A 19,632-nucleotide genomic window follows, 5' to 3' on the forward strand; every position below is an offset into this window, starting at 1 on the left:
TTAGCCTGGCTGAGTCTACCGAGTAGAAACATTTAAACAGGAATCTTTATTTGGACAGGCCGAGCACCCACATGCCTGTGGGCTGCATTGTCCTGCTGCACCTCATCCTGATCTCTAAGCCTTCATTCTGAGGAAAGACTTAAAATACGGGGGACAAGAGCCCCATCAAGCGTTAGGACAGCTACCTGGAAGACCCTGTTGTCCTGATGAGAAAAGGCAGTTGTAACTCTCTTGCTTCTGCTTCTGAGTTTGTTCTGTCTAACTCTACACAACACTGCTTTCGACTTCTGGATTCTTCCTCTCTTCTTCATTTTAGAAATTTCTATGTTCCTATACCAGTGTTTGCTTAGCTGGCAGGGTCCTTTCCTATACCAGTATTAGCTTGAGTCTCAGGGGACCGGTGTTTTCTTCCCCCAGGCACAGATAAAGTTGTCATATGTTCATAGAGAGTACTAGCCTTTGGCTTATTCTAATAGAATGATTCAAAGTTAGAGCGGTAATGGCAGATTTCTTGAATTAGCACTGAAAAGGGGCAATTAAATAAAGGCAACACTACTGATACAGTTTGTTTAAAAGAAACTTTATTTTGACTTCATAGCATCATTCAGAAAAAAGTGTATAAAGTACCAAATAGAGTTTAAAGTGGTTTGTTTTTTTTTTTAACATTATATTCAAGTGGCTTTGAAATTACTGATGAGAAATTTACTGTGGTTTATTCTGAAGATAACCAGACAATTGAATTTCTCTTTTTTTTCTTTTCTTTTTTTTTTGGTTTTTCGAGACAGGGTTTCTCTGTATAGCCCTGGCTGTCCTGGAACTCACTCTGTAGACCAGGCTAGCCTCGAACTCAGAAATCCACCTGCCTCTGCCTCCCAAGTGCTGGGATTAAAGGCGTGCGCCACGACCGCCCGGCTAAATTTGTTTTTTCTTTTGAATTTCTCAAGAAGGGCTGTGTTAGATATGGTCTCTATTGCTGCAACAAAACACTATGACCAAAAAGCAGGATGGGGAGGGAAGGGTTTATTTGGCTCACACTTTCCCATCACTGTTCATCAAGGAAGTCAGAAAGCAGGAACCTGGAGGCAGGAGCTGATGCAGAGGCTATGGAGGGGTGCTGCTTACTGACTTGCTCCCCATAGCTTGCTCAGGCTGCGGGTTTTTTTTTTTTTTTTTTTTTTTTTTTTTTTTTTTTTTTATTATACAACCCAGGATCTCAAGCCCAAAGATGGCACCACCCACAATGGGCTGGGCCCTCCCACACCAGTCACTGATTAAGAAAATGCCCTACAGGCTTGCGTACAGCCCAGTTCTCACGGAGGTATTTATTTCTTAATTGAGGTTCCCTCTTCTTAGATGATTTTACTGTGTGCCAAGCTGATATAAAACTAGCCAGTACAAGGGTCAAACATCATTCTTGAAATGTTTTTAAGAGTATACACAAGAGGGCCAACGAGATGGCTCGGTGGGGAAAGGCATTTACTGTGTACATCTGGTGACCCTAGTTCAATCCCTGGAAAGCAAGTGAAGATGGAGGGAGAGCTTCAGTTTGTCTGGGAATAGATTTTTCTTTAACAGAAGCTTTTGTTTTATTTTGAGGTTGTTTGTTTCAGAAAGGGGTGTGTCTGTCTGTCTGTCTGTCTGTCTGTGTCTGTGTCTTTGTGTAGCCCTGGCTATCCTGGAACTCACTCTGTAGACCAGGATGTCCTCAAACGCAGAGATCTGCCTGCCTCTGCCTCCCTGAGTACTGGTACTAAAGGCATGCGCCACCACCGCCTGGCCCAGAAGCTTCCTTTTAATGGAGAATTTTTACAGATTTCAAGTTTGTATTGTACAGTTCTAAATTCTAAATGGACCCAGGCTACGTTGTGTTAGTCTTGAGAATATTTTATGTTCTTCTCTGTAGCTCTCTGTTGCATACTGGAGTTTCTTCTGTTTGATTCTCACCCAATCCTAGCTTATGCCCCTGCCCTGGGAGAGGGCCGACCTCGGTTGCTCATGCACTGAGTTGGGTGTTGCATTTGCTCATGTTCTATCCTCCTACAACTGTGAGACAGTGTGATAATGTTCCTCCCATTTTACAGATGAGAATACTAAGGCCGTATACCTAAGCCCTTGGACCTAGTCAGAGTCTGACTTCAAATTGAGTTTTAAGTCCCTGGCTTTAACTCTATCTATGGGCTGTTACTCTACCATAACTTCCCAGTCTGGACCCTGATAGCCTAGAGGTCTTTCCGAGCCACCTGCATCTCTTCCTCTGTGCTCCACAGAGCTGCGGCTAGCTGGATGTTTGGTGGTGGAGCAGTTGCTATCTTTGCAAGGGATTGGGGTACAGTGGCTGCATTTACTGACCCTGTGTGGAAGGATCTGAGCTCAGGAGAAACCTGGCCTCCAGTTCTTTCCAGCACCAGGAACCTAGTAGTCTTGGCTTTATCTAATTTTCTACTTAGTGGAAAATCCGCATAAAAGCTAACTTATACTGTGTGTGATGTTTTACTTTACTTTGAAAATGATTCAAAATGTATAGCTCTTTTATACCTTACAGCAGTCTCTCTCATTCGAGATAAGCAACAATCCCTTTGTGGATGGTAGGCTGAGAAACAGAAAAAGAAATGAGTCGGAGAGCCTGCCTCGGAATGCTTGGAGCTTATTTGATAAAAGAAATGTAGAGAATGTGTATGCAAGTGTGCTACACACACACACACACACACACACACACACACACACACGCACACACCGGGGAGAGATGGTTGATAAGACACTTTTTAGTTTTCTGTAGTCTGTGTTTTGGAAAGGCTGCTGCTGAACTCACAGACATTAACGTAAGGTTAACCGTGTCCTGTGTGTCTTTTCAGCAAGTTCATCTCTGATCGGGAGAGTAGGAGGAGTCTCACAAACAGCCATCTGGAGAAAAGGAAATGCGACGAATATGTAAGTGCCTTGTGTATGTAAGTGTGCTTGGCGACTCGAAGCCACGTGACTGGGGGCAGCACGTGCTTGCGGCTCTGAGAACCACGTGACCGGGGACAGCGAGTGCTTGGAGGGTCTGTGAGCCACGTGACTGGGGACAGCATGTGTATGAGGACTCTGAGAGCCCGTGACTGGGGGCAGCTTGTGCGGGCCTGCTCTGAGAACCATGTGACTGGGGCAGCCTGTGGGAGCCGACTCTGAGAGCCGTGTGAGCAAGCCGACTTAGAGAGCTAAGAGCCTCCTGACTGGGGACAGCGTGAGCACTGACTCTGATAACCACTCCATGTGACTGGGGACAGCATTTCTGTGTGAGTAGTGTACTATAAAAATATCCGTGGAGTCAGGACAGGTGAGGGAGCTCCTGCCAGCTGAACTACCCCACTCCCTGGACTCTGTTCCCCAAGCCCCATTGTAGTGGCCTCTTCCAGCCCTCCCTCACCTCTTAGGCACAGATCTCATCAGTTAAAATTAGAGACCCCTTGCTGCAGCAGAGGCCAAGCAAGTTGCTAGAAGCCAAGCCCCCACCTGGGCAGAAATCCACACCACAAAGGCCACAGGACCAAAGAGGAAACAGAACCAAGGAACAAAACACCCATCCAACTCAGCAATCAGCACCTAGGCCTGTAATCATCCCAAACGCAGATTCCTAAAAGCCAATGTAAGGACACAATCAACCACAGCCAGGGCAGTATGGAACCATGCTGTTCTATGACCTGTAAGACCTGTAAGAAATATTCTGATACAGCTGAAGCACAAGAAAACAACCTCAAAACCAACTTTATGTAAACAATAGAGATTCTTAAAGATGAAATTAAAAAAAAAAACTTAAATCAAGGAAAAGACAAAACATTGGAGAAAATCAATAAATGACTTCTAAAACGCTAAGGTGGGGGTGTGTGTGAAGGGGGTGGGGGGGAAAACTATCAAAGACCTAAAAATTGAAATGGAAGCAATAAAGAAAACACAAACTAAGGGAATTCTGGACATGGAAAATCTAGGTAAGTGATCAAGAACTACAGGTACAAGCATTACCAACAGTGTATCAGAGATGGAAGAGAAAATCTCAGGCATTGAAGATATGATAGAAGAAATAAATTTACCAGTCAAAGAACATGTTAACTCTAAAATGTTCCTGACATGAAACATATAGGAAACCTGGAGTACTATAAAAGACCAAACCTAAGAATAATAGGAATAGAAGATTTGCAGCTCAAAGGTCCAGAAAATATTTTCAACAAAATCATAGAAGTAAATCTCCCTAACCTAAAGAAAGAGATGTCTATAAACATACAATAAGCTTACAGAACATACTGGACAAAAAAAAATGTACCCTTGCCACGTAATAATTGCAGACCTATTAGAATTACAGCCGACTTCACAAGGGACTCTAAAAGCCAGAAGGGCCTAGACATATATATGTCTTGCAGACACTAAAAGACCACAGAAAATGCTAGAAGGAAAACTCCAACCCAAAGAGGTTAACTACACCCAAAAAAGCACAGGAAATAATTACATACCAGCAAAACCAAAAGAAGGGAAGCACGCGCACACACACACAAAACCACCACCACCATCAATATCAAAATAATAGGAATTAAATATTTGTCATTAATGTCTCTCAACATCAGTGGACTCAACTGTACAATAAAAAGACTCATACTAACAGAATGGATGGGAAAACGGGGCACATCATTCTGCTGCACAGAAGAAACCCACCTCTACATCAAAGATAGACATTAGCTCAGAGTAAAAGGGCAGGAGAAGGTTGTCCAAGAAGCAAGCTGGTGTAGCCCTTCTAATATCTAACACAATAGACTTTGAACCAAAATTAATCAAAAGAGATGGGGAAGGATTCATACTCTTCAAAGGAAAAATTGACCAAGATGATGTCTCAATTCCGAACATTTTGCTCCAAATGCAGGGGCACCCACATTCGTTAAAGAAGTAATACTAAAGCATCAATCACACATCGAACTCCACACATTACTAGTAGGAGGCTTCAACATCCTATTCTCACCAATGGACAGGTCTTCTAGACAGAAACTAAACTAAACTAGAGAAATAATAGAACTAGCAAACGTCATGACTAAAATGGACCTGACAGACACCTACAGAACATGTTACCCAAACACAAAAGAATATACCTTCTCAGCCCTTCATGAAACCTTCTCGAAAATTGACCATATACTCAGTCACAAAGCAAGGCTCAACAGATACAGAAAGATTCAAATACTCCCCTGTATTTTATTAGACCACCATGGATTAAAGCTGGACTTAAAACAACAACAGAAACAACACAAACCTATGAACTCATGGAAACTGAACAACTCTATGGAATGACCACTGGGTCAAGGAGGAAAGAAAGAAACTAAAGGTTTCCTATAATTCAATAAAAATGAAGGCACAGCATACCTGAACTTATGGGAGACAATGAAAGCAGTGCTAACAGGAAAGGTCATAGCATTAAATGCCTTCATAAAGAAAGGAGTGAGATCTCACACTAATGACTTAACAGCACACCTGAATGCTCTCAAACAAGAAGAAGCAAACACACCCAAGAGGAGTGGACAGCAGGAAATAATCAAACTCCAGGCTGAAATCAATAAAATGGAAAAAGAAGAATATAAAGAATAAATGAAGGGTTGGAGAGATGGCTCAGTGGTTAAGAGCACTGACTGCTCTTCCAGAGGTCCTGAGTTCAATTCCCAGCAACCACATGGTGGCTCACAACCATCTGTAATGGGATCCGATATCCTATTCTGGTGTGTCTGAAGACAGCAACAGTGTACTCATATTTATAATAAATAAATCTTAAAAAAAAAAAGAATCAATGAAACAAAAAGTTGGTTCTTTGAGAAAATCAACAAAAATCAACAAGATAGACAAACTCTTAGCCAAACTAGCTAAAATGTAGAGAAAAAAATCAGAAATGAAAAAGGAGACATAACAGACACTGAGGAAATCTAAAGAATCATTAGATCTGTATTCCACAAAATTGGAAAATCTAAAAGAATTTGACAAGTCTTTTCTAATAGATGCCACTTACCAAAGTTAAATCAAGATGAGATAAAAACTTTAAATAGACCTATAATCCATAAGGAAATGAAAATAGTCCTTAAAAGTCTCCTAACTAACAACAAAAATAACCAAAAAGCCCACGACCAGATGGTTATAGAACAGAATTCTACCAGACTTTTGAAGGAAAGTATACCAATACTCCTCAAATTATTCCTCAAAATAGGAATAGAAGGAACACTACCAAACTCATTTTATGAGGCCACAGTCACCCTGATACCTAAACCACACAGACTCAACAGAGAAAGAATTACAGACAAATTTCTTTTCTGAACATTGATGCAAAAATACTCAATAAAATACTCAAAAACAAATCTAAGAACACATCAAAAAGACTGTCCACTGTGATCAAGTAGATCTCATCCTGGAGATGAGGGATGGTTGGACATAGGGAAATCCATCAATGGGGATCTACCACATAAACAAACTGAAAGTAAAAACCCACATGGTCATCACATTAGCTGCTGAAAAACCCTTTGACAAAACTCAATGCTCCTTCATGATTAGAGTCTTGGTGAGATCAAGGGGATAAAAAGGACAAACCTAAGCATAATAAATAATATACAGCAAGCCAATATCCAAGATCAAATTAAATGGAGAGAAGATTAAACAATGCCACTAAAATTGGGAATAAGACAAGGCTGTCCACTCCATATCTATCTGATACAGTACTTGAAGTTCCAGCCAGAGCAATAAGACAACTGAAGGAGATAAAGGGGACGCAGATTGGAAAGAGAGATGTCAAAGTAGTGATATAATAGTATACATAAGTGACCCTACAAATTCTGCCAGGGAACTCCCACAGCTTATAAACATCTTCAGCGAAGTGGCTGGATACAAGAAACAAAAAACCAAAAAAAAACCTGCTGCAGCCCTCCTGTATACAAAAGAAATCAGGGAAACAACACCCTTCACAACAACCACAAATATCATAAAATATCTTGGTGTGACTCTAACCAAACTAGTGAAAGACCAGTATCACAAGAACTTCAGATCTCTTAAGAAAGATATTAAAGAAGATATCAGATATTGGAAAGATCTCCCATGCTCATGGATCAGTAGAGTTAACATAGTGACAATGGCCGTCTTACCAAAAGCAGTCTACAGATTCAATGCAAGTCCCATCAAAATTCCAGCACAATTTTCTACAGACCTTAAAAGAATAACACTCAACTTCTTATGGAAAAAAAAAAAAAGAACCAGGATAGCTAAAAGAATCCTGTACAAAAAAAAAAGAACTTCTGGAAGTATCACCATCCCTGATTTCAAGCTGTATGTACTACAGATCAATAATAATAAAAACCATGTGGTACCAGCATAAAAACAGACAGTTGATCAATGGAATCGAGTTAATAAACCCACACCTACAGATGTCTAGGTCTTGATAAAGAAGCCAGAAATATCCAATGGGAAAAGGAAAAACATCTTCAAAAATAGTGCTGGTCTTACTGGATGTCTGGGTGTAGAAGAGACAAATGGATCCATATCTATCACCCTGAAAAAACTTAAGTCCAAGTGTATCAAAGACCTTAACATATAGCCTGATACAATGAACCTGATAGAAAAGAAAGTGGGGAATTGTCTAGCATGCATTGGCACAGAAGACAGTTTTCTGAACAGAACACCAATCGCAGCCACTAAGATCAACAATTAATAAATAGGACCTCATAAAACTGAAAAGCTTCTGGAAAGCAAAGGACACTGTCAACAGGACAGAACAGCAACCCAGAGAATGGGAAAAGCTCTTTACCCACCCCACATCTGACAGAGGCCTGATACCCAAAATATACAAAGAACTCAAGAACCTAGACATCAACAAACCGAATAATCCATTTTAAAAATGAGGGTACAGATGTAAATTGTTGAGAATTCTCAACAGAGAAATGTGTAATGGCTGAGAAGCACTTAAAGAAATGTTCATCATCCTTAGCCATAAGGGAAGTGCAAATCAAAACGACTCTGAGATTCCATCTTGCATGGGTTAGAATGGCTTAGATCAAAAACTCAAGTGACAGTCAGGCTGGTGAGGATGTGGAGCAAGGGAAACAACTTCCATTGTTGGTGGGAGTGCAAACTCCTACGACCACTTTGGAAATCAAAGAAATTTCTCAGAAAATTGCGAATCCATCTACCTCAAGACCCAGCTGTAACACTCGTGGGCATAAACCTAGAAAATGCTTCATCCTAACGTAAGGACACAGGCTTCACCATGTTCATAGCAGCTTTATTCATAATAGCCAGAAACTGGAAACATTCTAGATGTCCCTCACCTGAAGAATGGATAAAGAAAATGTGGTTCATTTACACAATGCAATACTGCTTGGCTATTAAAAATAATGACATTATGAAATTTGCAGGCAATTGGATGGAACTAGAAAAGAGCATCCTGACTGAGGTAACCCAGAATGACAAACAGGGTATGTACTCACTTATAAATGGATATTAGCCATAAAGTACAGGATACCCATGCTACACTGAACAGACACAAAGAAGCTAAGTAACAAGGAGGGCTCAAGGGCAGGATAGGTGAATCACCCCGTGAATGGGGAAACAGACTAGATACAGCGTTGTGAATGGGGGAGGGGACTTAGTGGGGGTAGAGGGGGAAGGTTGGGAACAGGAGGGATCAGGTGTGGGGAGGGTGGAGGGAGAGAGCACTGAGAATTCATTGGGAGGGCATTCCTAGTGTAAAGGAAACTCTCAGGAATCTAAGAGGGTGACCCTAGCTAAGACTCCTAGCAATGGGGGGATTCTGAGCATCAACCCGCCATCTCCTGTAACCAGGCAAGACGTTCAGTGGAGGGATTGGGACACCAACCCAGCCACAAAACCTCAGAGTGCTGGATCTGAGCCTGAGGGGTGTCTAAGCTGCCCAGCCAGCTCTCCTGTAACCAGCGCACTGGGGTAAACTCATCTGCCCTGTCCTGCCTGGCCCACCAGCTCTTACGTTCTCACACACTCAGGACTGGCTCACCAGCAACACCTGCAGTCAGGGCCAGCTCTGCCCCGCTGCCCGGGTGAGGTGCAGAGACTGATTTCCTGAGTGTTGTATCCAGTGAGGGCCGGGGCCAGCTCTCCCACCTGCCATATACCTATGGGAGGCCATGTCCTAAGGGACATGGGGGGAGAGAAAGGCAGCTCTCCCTTGTCTGTCCACGCTGAGGTGCCTAGTCTGACTGTAACTTCATATGCCATGCTGGTTGATAGCCATTGAGGCAGGCCCTTTTCTGAAGAGAAATGGAGAAGTGGGTGGGAGGGAGGGACTGGGAGGAAAAGAGGGAGGGGAAACTGCTGTCAGGATGTAAAATAAATTAAGTGTGTGTGTGTGTGTGTGTGTGTGTGTGTGTGTGTGTGTGTGTGTGTGTGTGTGTGTGTGTGGAGAGAGAGAGAGAGAGAGAGAGAGAGAGAGAGAGAGAGAGAACACGACAACAGCCTATGTGTTAACTAGTGTACACCATGGGGCCAGGGCTTTCATATTCAGCCCTGAAAATGTTACTCTGTCCATTGGCTACATTTTCTCATACAACCCATTAAAAAAGATTAGACTGCAGAAAAAGTTGTCCAGTTTTGTTTCTCAGTGCTTCTGGTAGCACTGGAAAGGCTGGGGCTTGAAGAAAGGTTTTGACACCGTGTGCTTAGTGACAGTGTCTGTCTCTACTGTCCAGATTCCAGGAACCACTTCTCTGGGAATGTCCGTCTTTAACCTGAGCAACGCCATCATGGGCAGTGGAATCTTGGGCCTCGCCTTTGCCTTGGCCAACACTGGGATCCTACTCTTTCTGTGAGTATTCACAGGACCAAAGGTTCTGTTTTACATCTGGGTTTTGGTATGCTTCCTGTCAGTTCCCAAAGAAACCTGGGGGACAGATGGCTAACTGGTGTCTATTAGGTTATTTGTTTGGCTTTCCTGTGGCTCCTGCCAGCACTCCTCTCTGCCCTTACCTAAACCTCCAGCCCAGGACTTCCCTTCCCTTCCCCCAACTTCTCATTCCTCCACCAACCTACCTGCCATACTGTCCTCTCACCTCTCCTCCTTGGGTGCTTTTTCTAGGCTCTCTCTCTCCCTCTCCCTCTCTTCCTCTCTCCCTCCCTCTCTCTGACATCTCTCTCTCTCTCATCTTTCCCTCCCTCTCTCCCTCTCTCTCCTTTCTTCCCTCTCTCTTTCCCTCCCGTCTCCCTCTGACATGTCTCTGTCATCTCTCATCTTTCCCTCCTTCCCTCCCTCTCTCTGACATCTCTCTCATCTTTCCTTCCCTCTATCTCTCCCTCTCTCCTTCCCTCCCTCCCTCTCCTTTCCTCCCTCTTTCTCTCCCCTCTCATCTCTCTCCCGCCTGCCTCCATTTCTCACTCTCATCTCTCCCTCCCTGTCTTTCTCCCTCTCTCCCTCCTCTCTACCTTCCTCCCTTTTTCCCTCTCTCTCTCCCTCCCTCCCCCTCTCATCTTTCCCTCCTCTCTCTCCTTCCCTCCCTCTGCCCTAATCTCTCTTTCTTCTCTACCCCTCTCTCATGGTGGAGTTCAGTCGGAACCCTCTCTCATATCTACAATAAAGACCTCCCCAGCCACACCTAGAGATGGCCATACCCTCCTTTCATCCACTTCCTTTACCACACAGGGGAAAAAAGATGTTTCTAAACAGTTTTTATTTATTTGTTCATTTATTAATTTGGTTAAGTAACCAATACATACTTTCAGGTTTGCTTGAGTGGCTCTTAGTAACAGGCTTAGTGCCTACAAGGATGAAATTCTTGCTTATTAATCTAGATGCTGAAACGAGCGTGAGTTTGTCAGGACCGAAGCATTCAAAATTAGCTTTAGCGTTTTTGTATTTGTTATTTTCGGACTCCAAGTCTCAACCACGAGGTCAAAAATATGAAAGACATTTTACCCAGCTTCTTATCACTCTGGTATTTGAGTACTGTGTGCAAAAGTAATTGCCACTGCATTGTAACTATCCAAGATGTACCAAGGAACTGTTTGTTTTGGAGACGAGCAGTTAGCTGCACCTTTCCTCAGAGTCAGTGGAAACCGCTAACTTTCTGTTTGCATAAATTCATCTCAGACAGTTAGGCGGGGCATGACAAATATTTTCAGTTGATACTTGGTTAAAATGGACTTTATGGAAAATCTTCACAAGTCCTGGCTCTTCATACTCAGGTGTCTGGGAGGTTCCGCCTACCTCATTGGCCTGCTCCATGCATCCCTGGTCCTTTCAGTGGGACCTTTGTTTTATTGAAGGCAGTGACCAAAACTGACCAATCAATACACACACACACACACACACACACACACACACGCACGCACGCAAACACACATGCATGATTCGTGTATATATGTAATACAGAGTGTGAACCAGGTTTAAGAGTAAAATGGTATATTGGACAATATATTTTTCTGGGGTTTTTTTGTTTGTTTTTGTTTTATCTGCACGAAACTCTGAACCTCTGAAGATATTATAGACATGCTGAGGTAGTTACACTTTTGATTTTCTTTGTATGTGGAATGAGGCCTCTCTGTGTTAGCTTCCATTGCCTCTTTGAAACATCGGTGCTATCTCAGGCAGCTGACATGGTCCCTTTGAGACTGGGTTTTCTTTTCTGGACAAGGAAACTTCTTTAGGAATGTCTCAGAGACTTGCTAATCCCTAAAACCCTGTGACTTTTTACAACACTGTCCCAATGCTAGCCATCTCTTTATTCAGACATGTGTATTTAATCAATTTCCCTTTCTTTCTCCCCCTTTCTCTCTTTTGATTTTTTGAGATAGGATTTTTTTTTTTTTTTTAATGTAGCCCTGGCTGTCCTGGAACTGGTTCTGTACCAGGCTGCCCTTGAACTCAAAGATCCACCTGCCTCTGCCTCCTGAGTGCTGGGATTAATGCCTTTCTTTCTTTTTTTTTTTAAATTAAAATACAACAGTATAAATATAACTTGTATTATAAATCAAATACATAAATAATATAAATATATTTTATTAAAATAATAATTACTATTATTGTGTGTGAATGTGGAGGTCACAGCTCCCTTGTGAAGTTGTTTGCCGTCACGTGGTCGGAGGATCTGACTCACCAGGTTTTGTGAAGCAAACACCTTTACTCAGTGGATTGTCTCACTCACTGCCTCTGTGGCTTCTCTTTTTAAAAGTCGACTGCAACATATCAAGTTATGTGTGGACACAGTGTTAAGCATCAACTCCCTGACTTCCCAGCTCCTGTACCTCTTGCTCTGTGTAGGGTCTCTATGGAGTCTAGGGGAAGATACTGTTGCCAGTTCCCTGTTTGACAGTTAGTGGAGCCGAGGAGAGACTCCTGGCTTGGGAGGGTCATTATTTCTGGGAAACTCCTGGTCTTTCTGGATTTGCTCTTTCTGGTTGTTCCTGAGACAGTCCTGTCTGAAGGATGCTTCTGCTCTTCCTGTGTGTTTGATTAGCAGTTTGTGTGGCCATGGCACTATGAATTAGCACCAGTTTGCCTTCAGAATCTTGAAGGATTTGAGGTGATCTTCCTGTGGTGAGGACCCGTGTTCTTCTCACCATGGATCTTTTCTGCATGGTTTGGTTCGGGTTTTATTTTTACTGGGAATGTACTGTGTCTTTGTCCCCACTGTCCTGCGGGTTCACAGTAGTGTCTTGAAGTGCGCATTCAATCCTACCAGGCCCTTGAGGTATCATTTTCATTTTGTTTTGTTTTACTGGTTTTATTTTGGGATCAGGGACTACATAGCCTGGGCTGTCCTGACTCACTGTGGAGACTAGGCTGGCCTCAAACTCACAGAGAGTGGTTTGCTTCTGCCTCCCGAGTGCTGGGATTAAAGACATTCGCCACCACACCCTGTCATCATCATCATTTTGAAACCCATGGCCTTCCATTTGGGAATATTTTCTTAAATTATTGTGTATCAATGTATCTCTCGGTGTGTGTGTGTGTGTGTGTTTCTGAGTGTGAGTGTGTGTGTTGTGTGTGTGGGGGTGTGATTGTGTGTGAGTGGTGCTTGTCTGAATGTGTCTTGTGAGTGTGTGTATTTGTGTGTGCATGTGTGTTTGAGTGAGAGTGTCAGTGTGTGTGGCATGTGAGTGTGTGTGAGTGAATGTGTGAGTGTGTCTGTGAATGTGTATTGTGTGAGTGTGTGTGAGCGAATGTGTGAGTGTGTCTGTGAATGTGTATTGTGTGAGTGTGTGTGAGCATGGTGTGAGTGTGAGTGAATGTGTGAGTGTGTCTGTGAATGTGTGAGTGTGTCTGTGAATGTGTATTGTGTGAGTGTGTGAGAGAGTGGTGTGTGTGTATGTGAGTGTGAGTGAATGTGTGAGTGTGTGTGAATGTGTATTGTGTGAGTATGTGTGAGTGAATGTGTGAGTGTGTCTGTGAATGTGTATTGTGTGAGTATGTGTGAGAGTGGTGTGTGTGTGTATGTGAGTGTGAGTGAGTGTGTGTGTTGTGTGAGTGTTGTGTGTGTATGTGAGTGAGTGTGTGTGTTGTGTGAGTGTATGTGAGAGTGCGTGTGCCTGGATTTTGGGCCCTTCTCTCCTTTTATATGTTTTATTTGTTTGCCTCTAATGCTCTCACTGTACTTCCTGGCTGTCCATCCTTTCACCCCTCCCCCAGCTCTTTGCTGGTTATCTTAGATCCAGGAGCACTCTAAGCTGTCCCTGGCAGTATCACTTGACTCTGTGTCATGGTTTCAGGGTATTCCCTGAGGAGTCGAACACGAGTTTTTCTTGATTATGGAAAATTTCAGACATTGAGGGGAATAAAAGATTTTCATGCTCTCTTCCTTCCACAATTAGACTTGCTTGACCAACTCCACTCCCGGATTGTCTTGAAAACCAAACCATCACAAAGGTCTTATTCACAGACATTTCTGTATAGCTCTAAAATGCAAGCACTCTGATGTCATAGCTAAAACCTACAGTAAAGGGCTCCTTACTGCCTTTAATCCCAGCACTTGGGAGGCAGAGGCAGGCAGATTTCTGAGTTCGAGGCTAGCCTGGTTTACAGAGTGAGTTCCAGGACAGCCAGGGCTACACAGAGAAACTCTGTCTCAAAAAAAAAAAAAAAAAGTTCCTTATTGTCAAATACCCAACTGATATTCAAATGGCTCCGAATTGCATTTTTATATTTTTGAGGTGTTGTCTTACTAGATCTCATTACAGAGATAGATCTGCCTGCCTCTGCCTCTCTAATGCTGGGGTTACAAGTGTGCACCACCATGAGCAAATAGAAACAGTTGGGTTATTCCGATGTGGTCCATCGGATGCAAATGGTCGCCACACCTTAAGTCTCTTTTAATCTGTGTGGGTTCCACATTTGTCTCCAGTTTCCCCATGGGATTCATTTGCTGGACAAAAAGGGCCATCCATCTCATGGATTTCTCTGCAGTCTGTTTGCTGTCTGACCCCCTTGCTCCCAGTTGACCTCTGTTTGTTCTGGGTGTGACCTTTCATTTCACACCTAAACAGTGTGAGGGAGTGCTTCCGTTTCCGCTCTGGTCTTTAAACCGAGGCCGGGGTGGAGCCTGACGGTCTACCTCAGCCCTGAGGTACTTTCGGAAGTCCTTCGCTCCAAAGCCAGTGTGGGTTCTGTAGGGTGTGCCTCTTTGGCTGTTGAGTTTATCCTTCCTGCAGGGCATGGCAGCCATCTTGGTGAAGCCAAGTGAGGGGAAAGGGAGAGGGGAGAGTGTCCGGGGGCATGTGTTCCTGAATGTTTCATTTTCATTACAACCCATGCCTGTATTTCCTATCTTGAGACTGGGTTTGTCTGTTTTACAGAAAGAGACTCACTCTATAGCCTAGGCTGGCCTCCAGCTTGCAAAGGTCCTGCCTCAGCCTCCTGAGTGCTTAGGGTTATAGATATGTGCTACCATGCCTGGTTAGACCTGAGGGGGTCTAACAGCTTCTTCCAAGAAAATTATCCGTACTCGGCATATTTTTAGCCCACCCTTCGATTTCCTCTGGCTTTCTGGAATACTGGCAGAGCTTCTGTGGGATTTTGGTGTTAACTCGATTGATCTGGTCTTTCTCTTCAGGTTCCAGCTCTATCTCTTCTTCCTCTAGAATGGACCTGTTTTCTTGTGCGTTAGTAGTTTAATAGTAAATAAATCAATGCAGTAAAACAAAGTCCTGCCAGTGGCTTCTCACGTGCAAGAGTAAATGCTTGTATCCAGTCTGCCATTCCTAGAAAGATTACCGACTTAAGTATACTGGTTTAGGGATAATTGATCTATTGGTTGCTTTTTAATCTCTGAACGAAGCTAAAGATTGGGTAAATCGTGCTCAATGTTGAAGGGATCCAGTTCCCCACATGAAGCCTTGAGGAATCCTTTTATTTGATACACTCAGAGCAAGCTAGGCACATCAAACCCCAAGGTGGAGGCTCACGAGGACCGTAGTATAAAGTCTCAGAAGTTCCTCACAGAACATGAAACTTTGTAGCTTCGGAACAAGGAAGCACTGACTTGTTTAAAAAGCCAGCTGCTCCTGCAGCTGCTGGTAGACAGTGAGCAGTTGGCAGCCTCAGGGATCAGCTGCCCCAGGGCCCTGATCCAGCTCACTGGCCAGCAGGGAAGGGCCTCCCAGCCTGCCCCAGCTTCTTCCTTAGAGCCCCAGCCGGGAATGCTCCTCCCTGTTGCCTTGGGGCTGGGTGTGGAGCTCTTCACTGGATCTGGAAACTTCTTGGTGTGATTTCTTTTTCTTGGATAAGTTTCCGGGTTCAGTTTTTGGCCTAGCATAATGGCTGCCTTTACCATGGGCCACATCTAAGTCAATCAAACTCTGAGTTCTGCCTTCTCACCGTTACGTTTTGTAGTTTACTGAATTTTGGGTCCTTAACATTACTTTCAGGAAACAGGAAGTATGCTGGAGACGACTTTCCAAGTGCAGGGTTTGTTTGTTTTGTTTGTCCATTTTAACAAATTTATTTATTTATGAAGGGATACCCGCAGGAGATGCGCGGTCATTTCATCTTCGTCTCTATAGTCTTTTTATAGACATCCCCCATCTTTATTTTAGCAAAACCTAGAGGAGGGCAGGCAAGGCAAGCAGGTCAAAAGCACTTGCCCCAAGCCTGTAGACCTGAGCTTAACACCCCCCACCCCCCGACTCACCAAGTGTAAAGAGAGCACCACCTTCTGCTGGCTGTACTCTGACCTCCATGTGTGTGGACACTGTGGGGTGTGCACCTTCCCCAACGTGAACTACATCAGTAAGTGCAATAAAAAAAATTTAGTATGAAACAGAGCAACAGTATCTGTGGCACGCATTCATAATCCCAGCACTCAGAGATGCTGAGGCAGGAGGATCACAAATTGGAGGCCAGCTTGGGTTATATATAGCAAGACCACATCTCAACAAACAGCCCCTAAATACAATGCAAATCGGTACTGATAATGAAGAATGATGTTCATTTTAATTTTTTTTTTTTTACATTTTCTAATTTTTTGTTGTTGTTGTTGTTTTTCAAGACAGGGTTTCTCTGTGTAGCCTGGGCTGTCCTGGAACTCAGACCAGGCTGGCCTTGAACTCAGAAATCCACCTGCCTCTGCCTCCCAAGTGCTGAGATTAAAGGCGTGGACCACCACTGCCCAGCACAGTGTCACCTTTAAAGTTATAATAATTTTGAATTTAAAAATATATATATATTTATTGAGTTGGTTGTGGTGGCACATGCCTTTAATCCCAGCACTCAGGGGCAGAGGCAAGAGTTTCAAACCAGTTGTCTTCACAGAGAGCTCCAGGACAACCAGGGCTTTGCAGAGAAACCCAGGCTCTACTGTAGGATGCTGGGGTTTTGGATGCCCGCCTTTTCATCTGGCCTTTTGCTCAGGCTCTGGGGACTGAATTGAGGTTGTAAGCTCTGCACAGCATTCCTGTCTTCTGTGACACGTCTTCCTAGCCCAGCTGACCTAAAACCATGACAGAAGAGCACAGACCCCTGATAACTTCTGAAATAGCAGCTCATTGTGGACAGTGAGCTTGTAAGCTGTCCTTTGCAGGCGTTCACTATGAAACAGCGTTGCAGTCTGCAAAAGCAATAGTGCAGGTTTAAATTAGTTGATTATAAGGTCAGATGTTTATCCGGGTTGGATGAAAAGTGCAGAAACAAAGTAGGAAAAGCATCTAAGACTCCAGGGCTGCTATGGGAAGTTATCGAGTGTGTGATGTTCACGCACGTGTGTATCTATGTGCGTGGGTGAGGAACGGTACAGTCACTGTCAGTAGCACCTGGCAGAGAAAGAACTTTGTAGTCAGCACTGTGGAGATAGAGCACCAGGTTAATAGTCACTAAGTACTTATTACCATTTATTGCACAGTGGCATAGATACACCACATTATCCTGTTTAAATCCCCACCGCCAACACTGCGGGCTAAGTATTAGTCCCATTTAACCCCAGAAACTATCCTCACAAACTTAACTGAGGCTTAATAACTGTCTATGACCTTACATTATAATCTAGGGAGCCAGGACTCCATCCAGGCTCGTGTGAGCCAAAACACGGGACTTTGCTCTTGTCATCCTCGGGAACCAGACCTGTTGTTAATGTATTTTAGAAAATATGGAGTTGGAGTTGACAATGGATGTCGGTCAGTTTCTGTTCACTTCCTAATGTAGTTCAGCTATCGGGTGATGAAATCGATCGTCAGCACTCCAGAATGATAGTTCTGAGGTTCCTTTAAAAACACACTCCTCCACCAAAACAAGGGAACCAGCTTTGCAGGGCCAGACTGTGCAGACTGCAGAGCGGAGACTTCAGTCTGAAGCAGCGGCAACTGAACTCCATGCCCGAAGTGCCTGGCAGAACAATCAACCTTCTAAGCTGCTTACGGCTGTAGGAGTTTCTTCTCTGTTGCTGTGATAAAGAAAACCCGCCATGACTGAGGCGGGAAAGGGTTTATTTGGTCTTGATGTTCGAGTGTTGAGAGTCCCTGATGATGCAGACGTGGGACAGCAAGTGGCAGGTGTGGAGGAGAGCTTATGTCTGTCACCACAAACATGAAGTAGAAAGAGGAAAGAAGAGGCCTTTCCCCTCAAAGCTTGCCCTCCAAGACATACTCCTCAAGCAAGGCTGTCCCACCTAAACCTCCCTAAATGGCGCCATGAGGCTGGGGACAGTATTCAAATGCCCAGAGCTATAGGAGACATTTCTTTTTTTTTTTTTTTTTTTTTTTTTTGGTTTTTCGAGACAGGGTTTCTCTGTGTAGCCTGGGCTGTCCTGGAACTCACTCTGTAGACCAGGCTGGCCTTGAACACAGAAATCCGCCTGCCTCTGCCTCCCAAGTGCTGGGATTTAAAGGCATGTGCCACCACCGCCCGGCCGGAGACATTTCTTATTCAAGCCAACTCTGCAGCTTTCCCTTGTTTGCCTGGCTTCCCCTCAAATTCAGTTCAAGAACTACTAAAGAGCTCTTTCAAAGAAGTAACTGAACTTTTAATCATTTGTTATCAAGCTAAACACCAAGGGACAGTAAAGCCAGACGATTCCAAATCTACAATCAGAAAAAAACCATGGGCTAAAAAAAAAACGTGGGCTGAAAAAAACCGTGGCAGTTTCACGAATATCAGTCTATTGCTTAGAAGAGTCACATGGACTTAGGAACTGATACAGAAAACTTTTCCATGGGGAGATTTTATATACGTGACATTGTTATAGGGAAACAAAGTGAATATTGGCCGGAAGAACCATGGGGACAACCTGTGTGCACATCTGTGTGTATTGGCCAGAATATTTGAGTTACAGAGTGAGCGACACTTTGACTAGCTCCTCTGTTAATACAGTATAGGAATTTGATCCACGTTACACTGTCATTTTGAGAACATGTTATCCCCAGCTATTCCATCTCTATCAAGACACGTGTTTGTGTTTGCGTGAGTGCACATGTATGTGCGGGTGCACGTGTACATGTGTGTATTAGGAAGCCAAAGGTCAACCTTGAGTGTCATTTTTCAGGTGTCATCTACTGAGGTTCTTGAGACAGGATCTCTTGCTGACCTGGAACTCACCAAACAGGACGAGGGGTGAATTCGAGTGTCAGGCGTCTCCTTGCTTCGGCTCACAGCCACCCCAAGCATGGCTGTTCATACAGCAAACACGTTAGCAACTGAGCCATCTCCCCGTTCCCTTTGCACCACCCTCTAATGTCTGTACTCCTTCCCACAATTCCACTGAGTTGAAGGTTGTAGCGTACCTTTCTAAAGAGCCTTCTGTTCTTGAACTGCCATTATCTCTTCCTGTATATTCTCAAGAGGCGGAGTGATGGAATGACACCCCCTCCCCCTTAAGGTGATAGTTTTGCTCTAAACAGAGGATGGTGTATGTGCTACACATTGAAGTAGTTCTTGCTAACGCTAACTCCTCTGCTCTGAGCTCTCCTAAGGAGAGATGACTGTGTAGTATCAAAATGGAGACCTTGCTTTTCCGGATGTTCTAGGGATCCACGGGTACACTCGTCCTCATCTTCTTTCTTGTCAATAAGTTACTTGTTTTTCAGAATTCTTGGAGTTATGGTCACGGTTCCTTAGAAATGATCTGAAGAGAAAAATGTGCTTTTCGCTGGCAGCGGAACCCTTTGGCCTCAGAGGCCCTTGTTTGGGAATAATGACAC

General features: G+C 43.8%; 1 protein-coding gene across 5 annotated transcripts in view; it reads left to right on the top strand.

The window, feature by feature from the left end:
• Slc38a1 (solute carrier family 38 member 1) overlaps positions 1-19,632 on the top strand; it is a 73,235-nt gene that overhangs the window by 26,265 nt on the left and 27,338 nt on the right. For all 5 annotated transcript variants that reach the window (XM_028789339.1, XM_028789334.1, XM_028789336.1 and 2 more), the window contains 2 exons: positions 2,853-2,928; positions 9,708-9,823. In XM_028789339.1, the coding sequence (XP_028645172.1) occupies positions 2,853-2,928; positions 9,708-9,823 (192 nt within the window). The remainder of the gene's footprint in view (positions 1-2,852; positions 2,929-9,707; positions 9,824-19,632) is intronic.

The sequence above is a fragment of the Grammomys surdaster genome, unplaced genomic scaffold (assembly GCF_004785775.1).
Source record: "Grammomys surdaster isolate TR1022 unplaced genomic scaffold, NIH_TR_1.0 125818, whole genome shotgun sequence".
Taxonomy (NCBI): Eukaryota; Metazoa; Chordata; class Mammalia; order Rodentia; family Muridae; genus Grammomys; species Grammomys surdaster.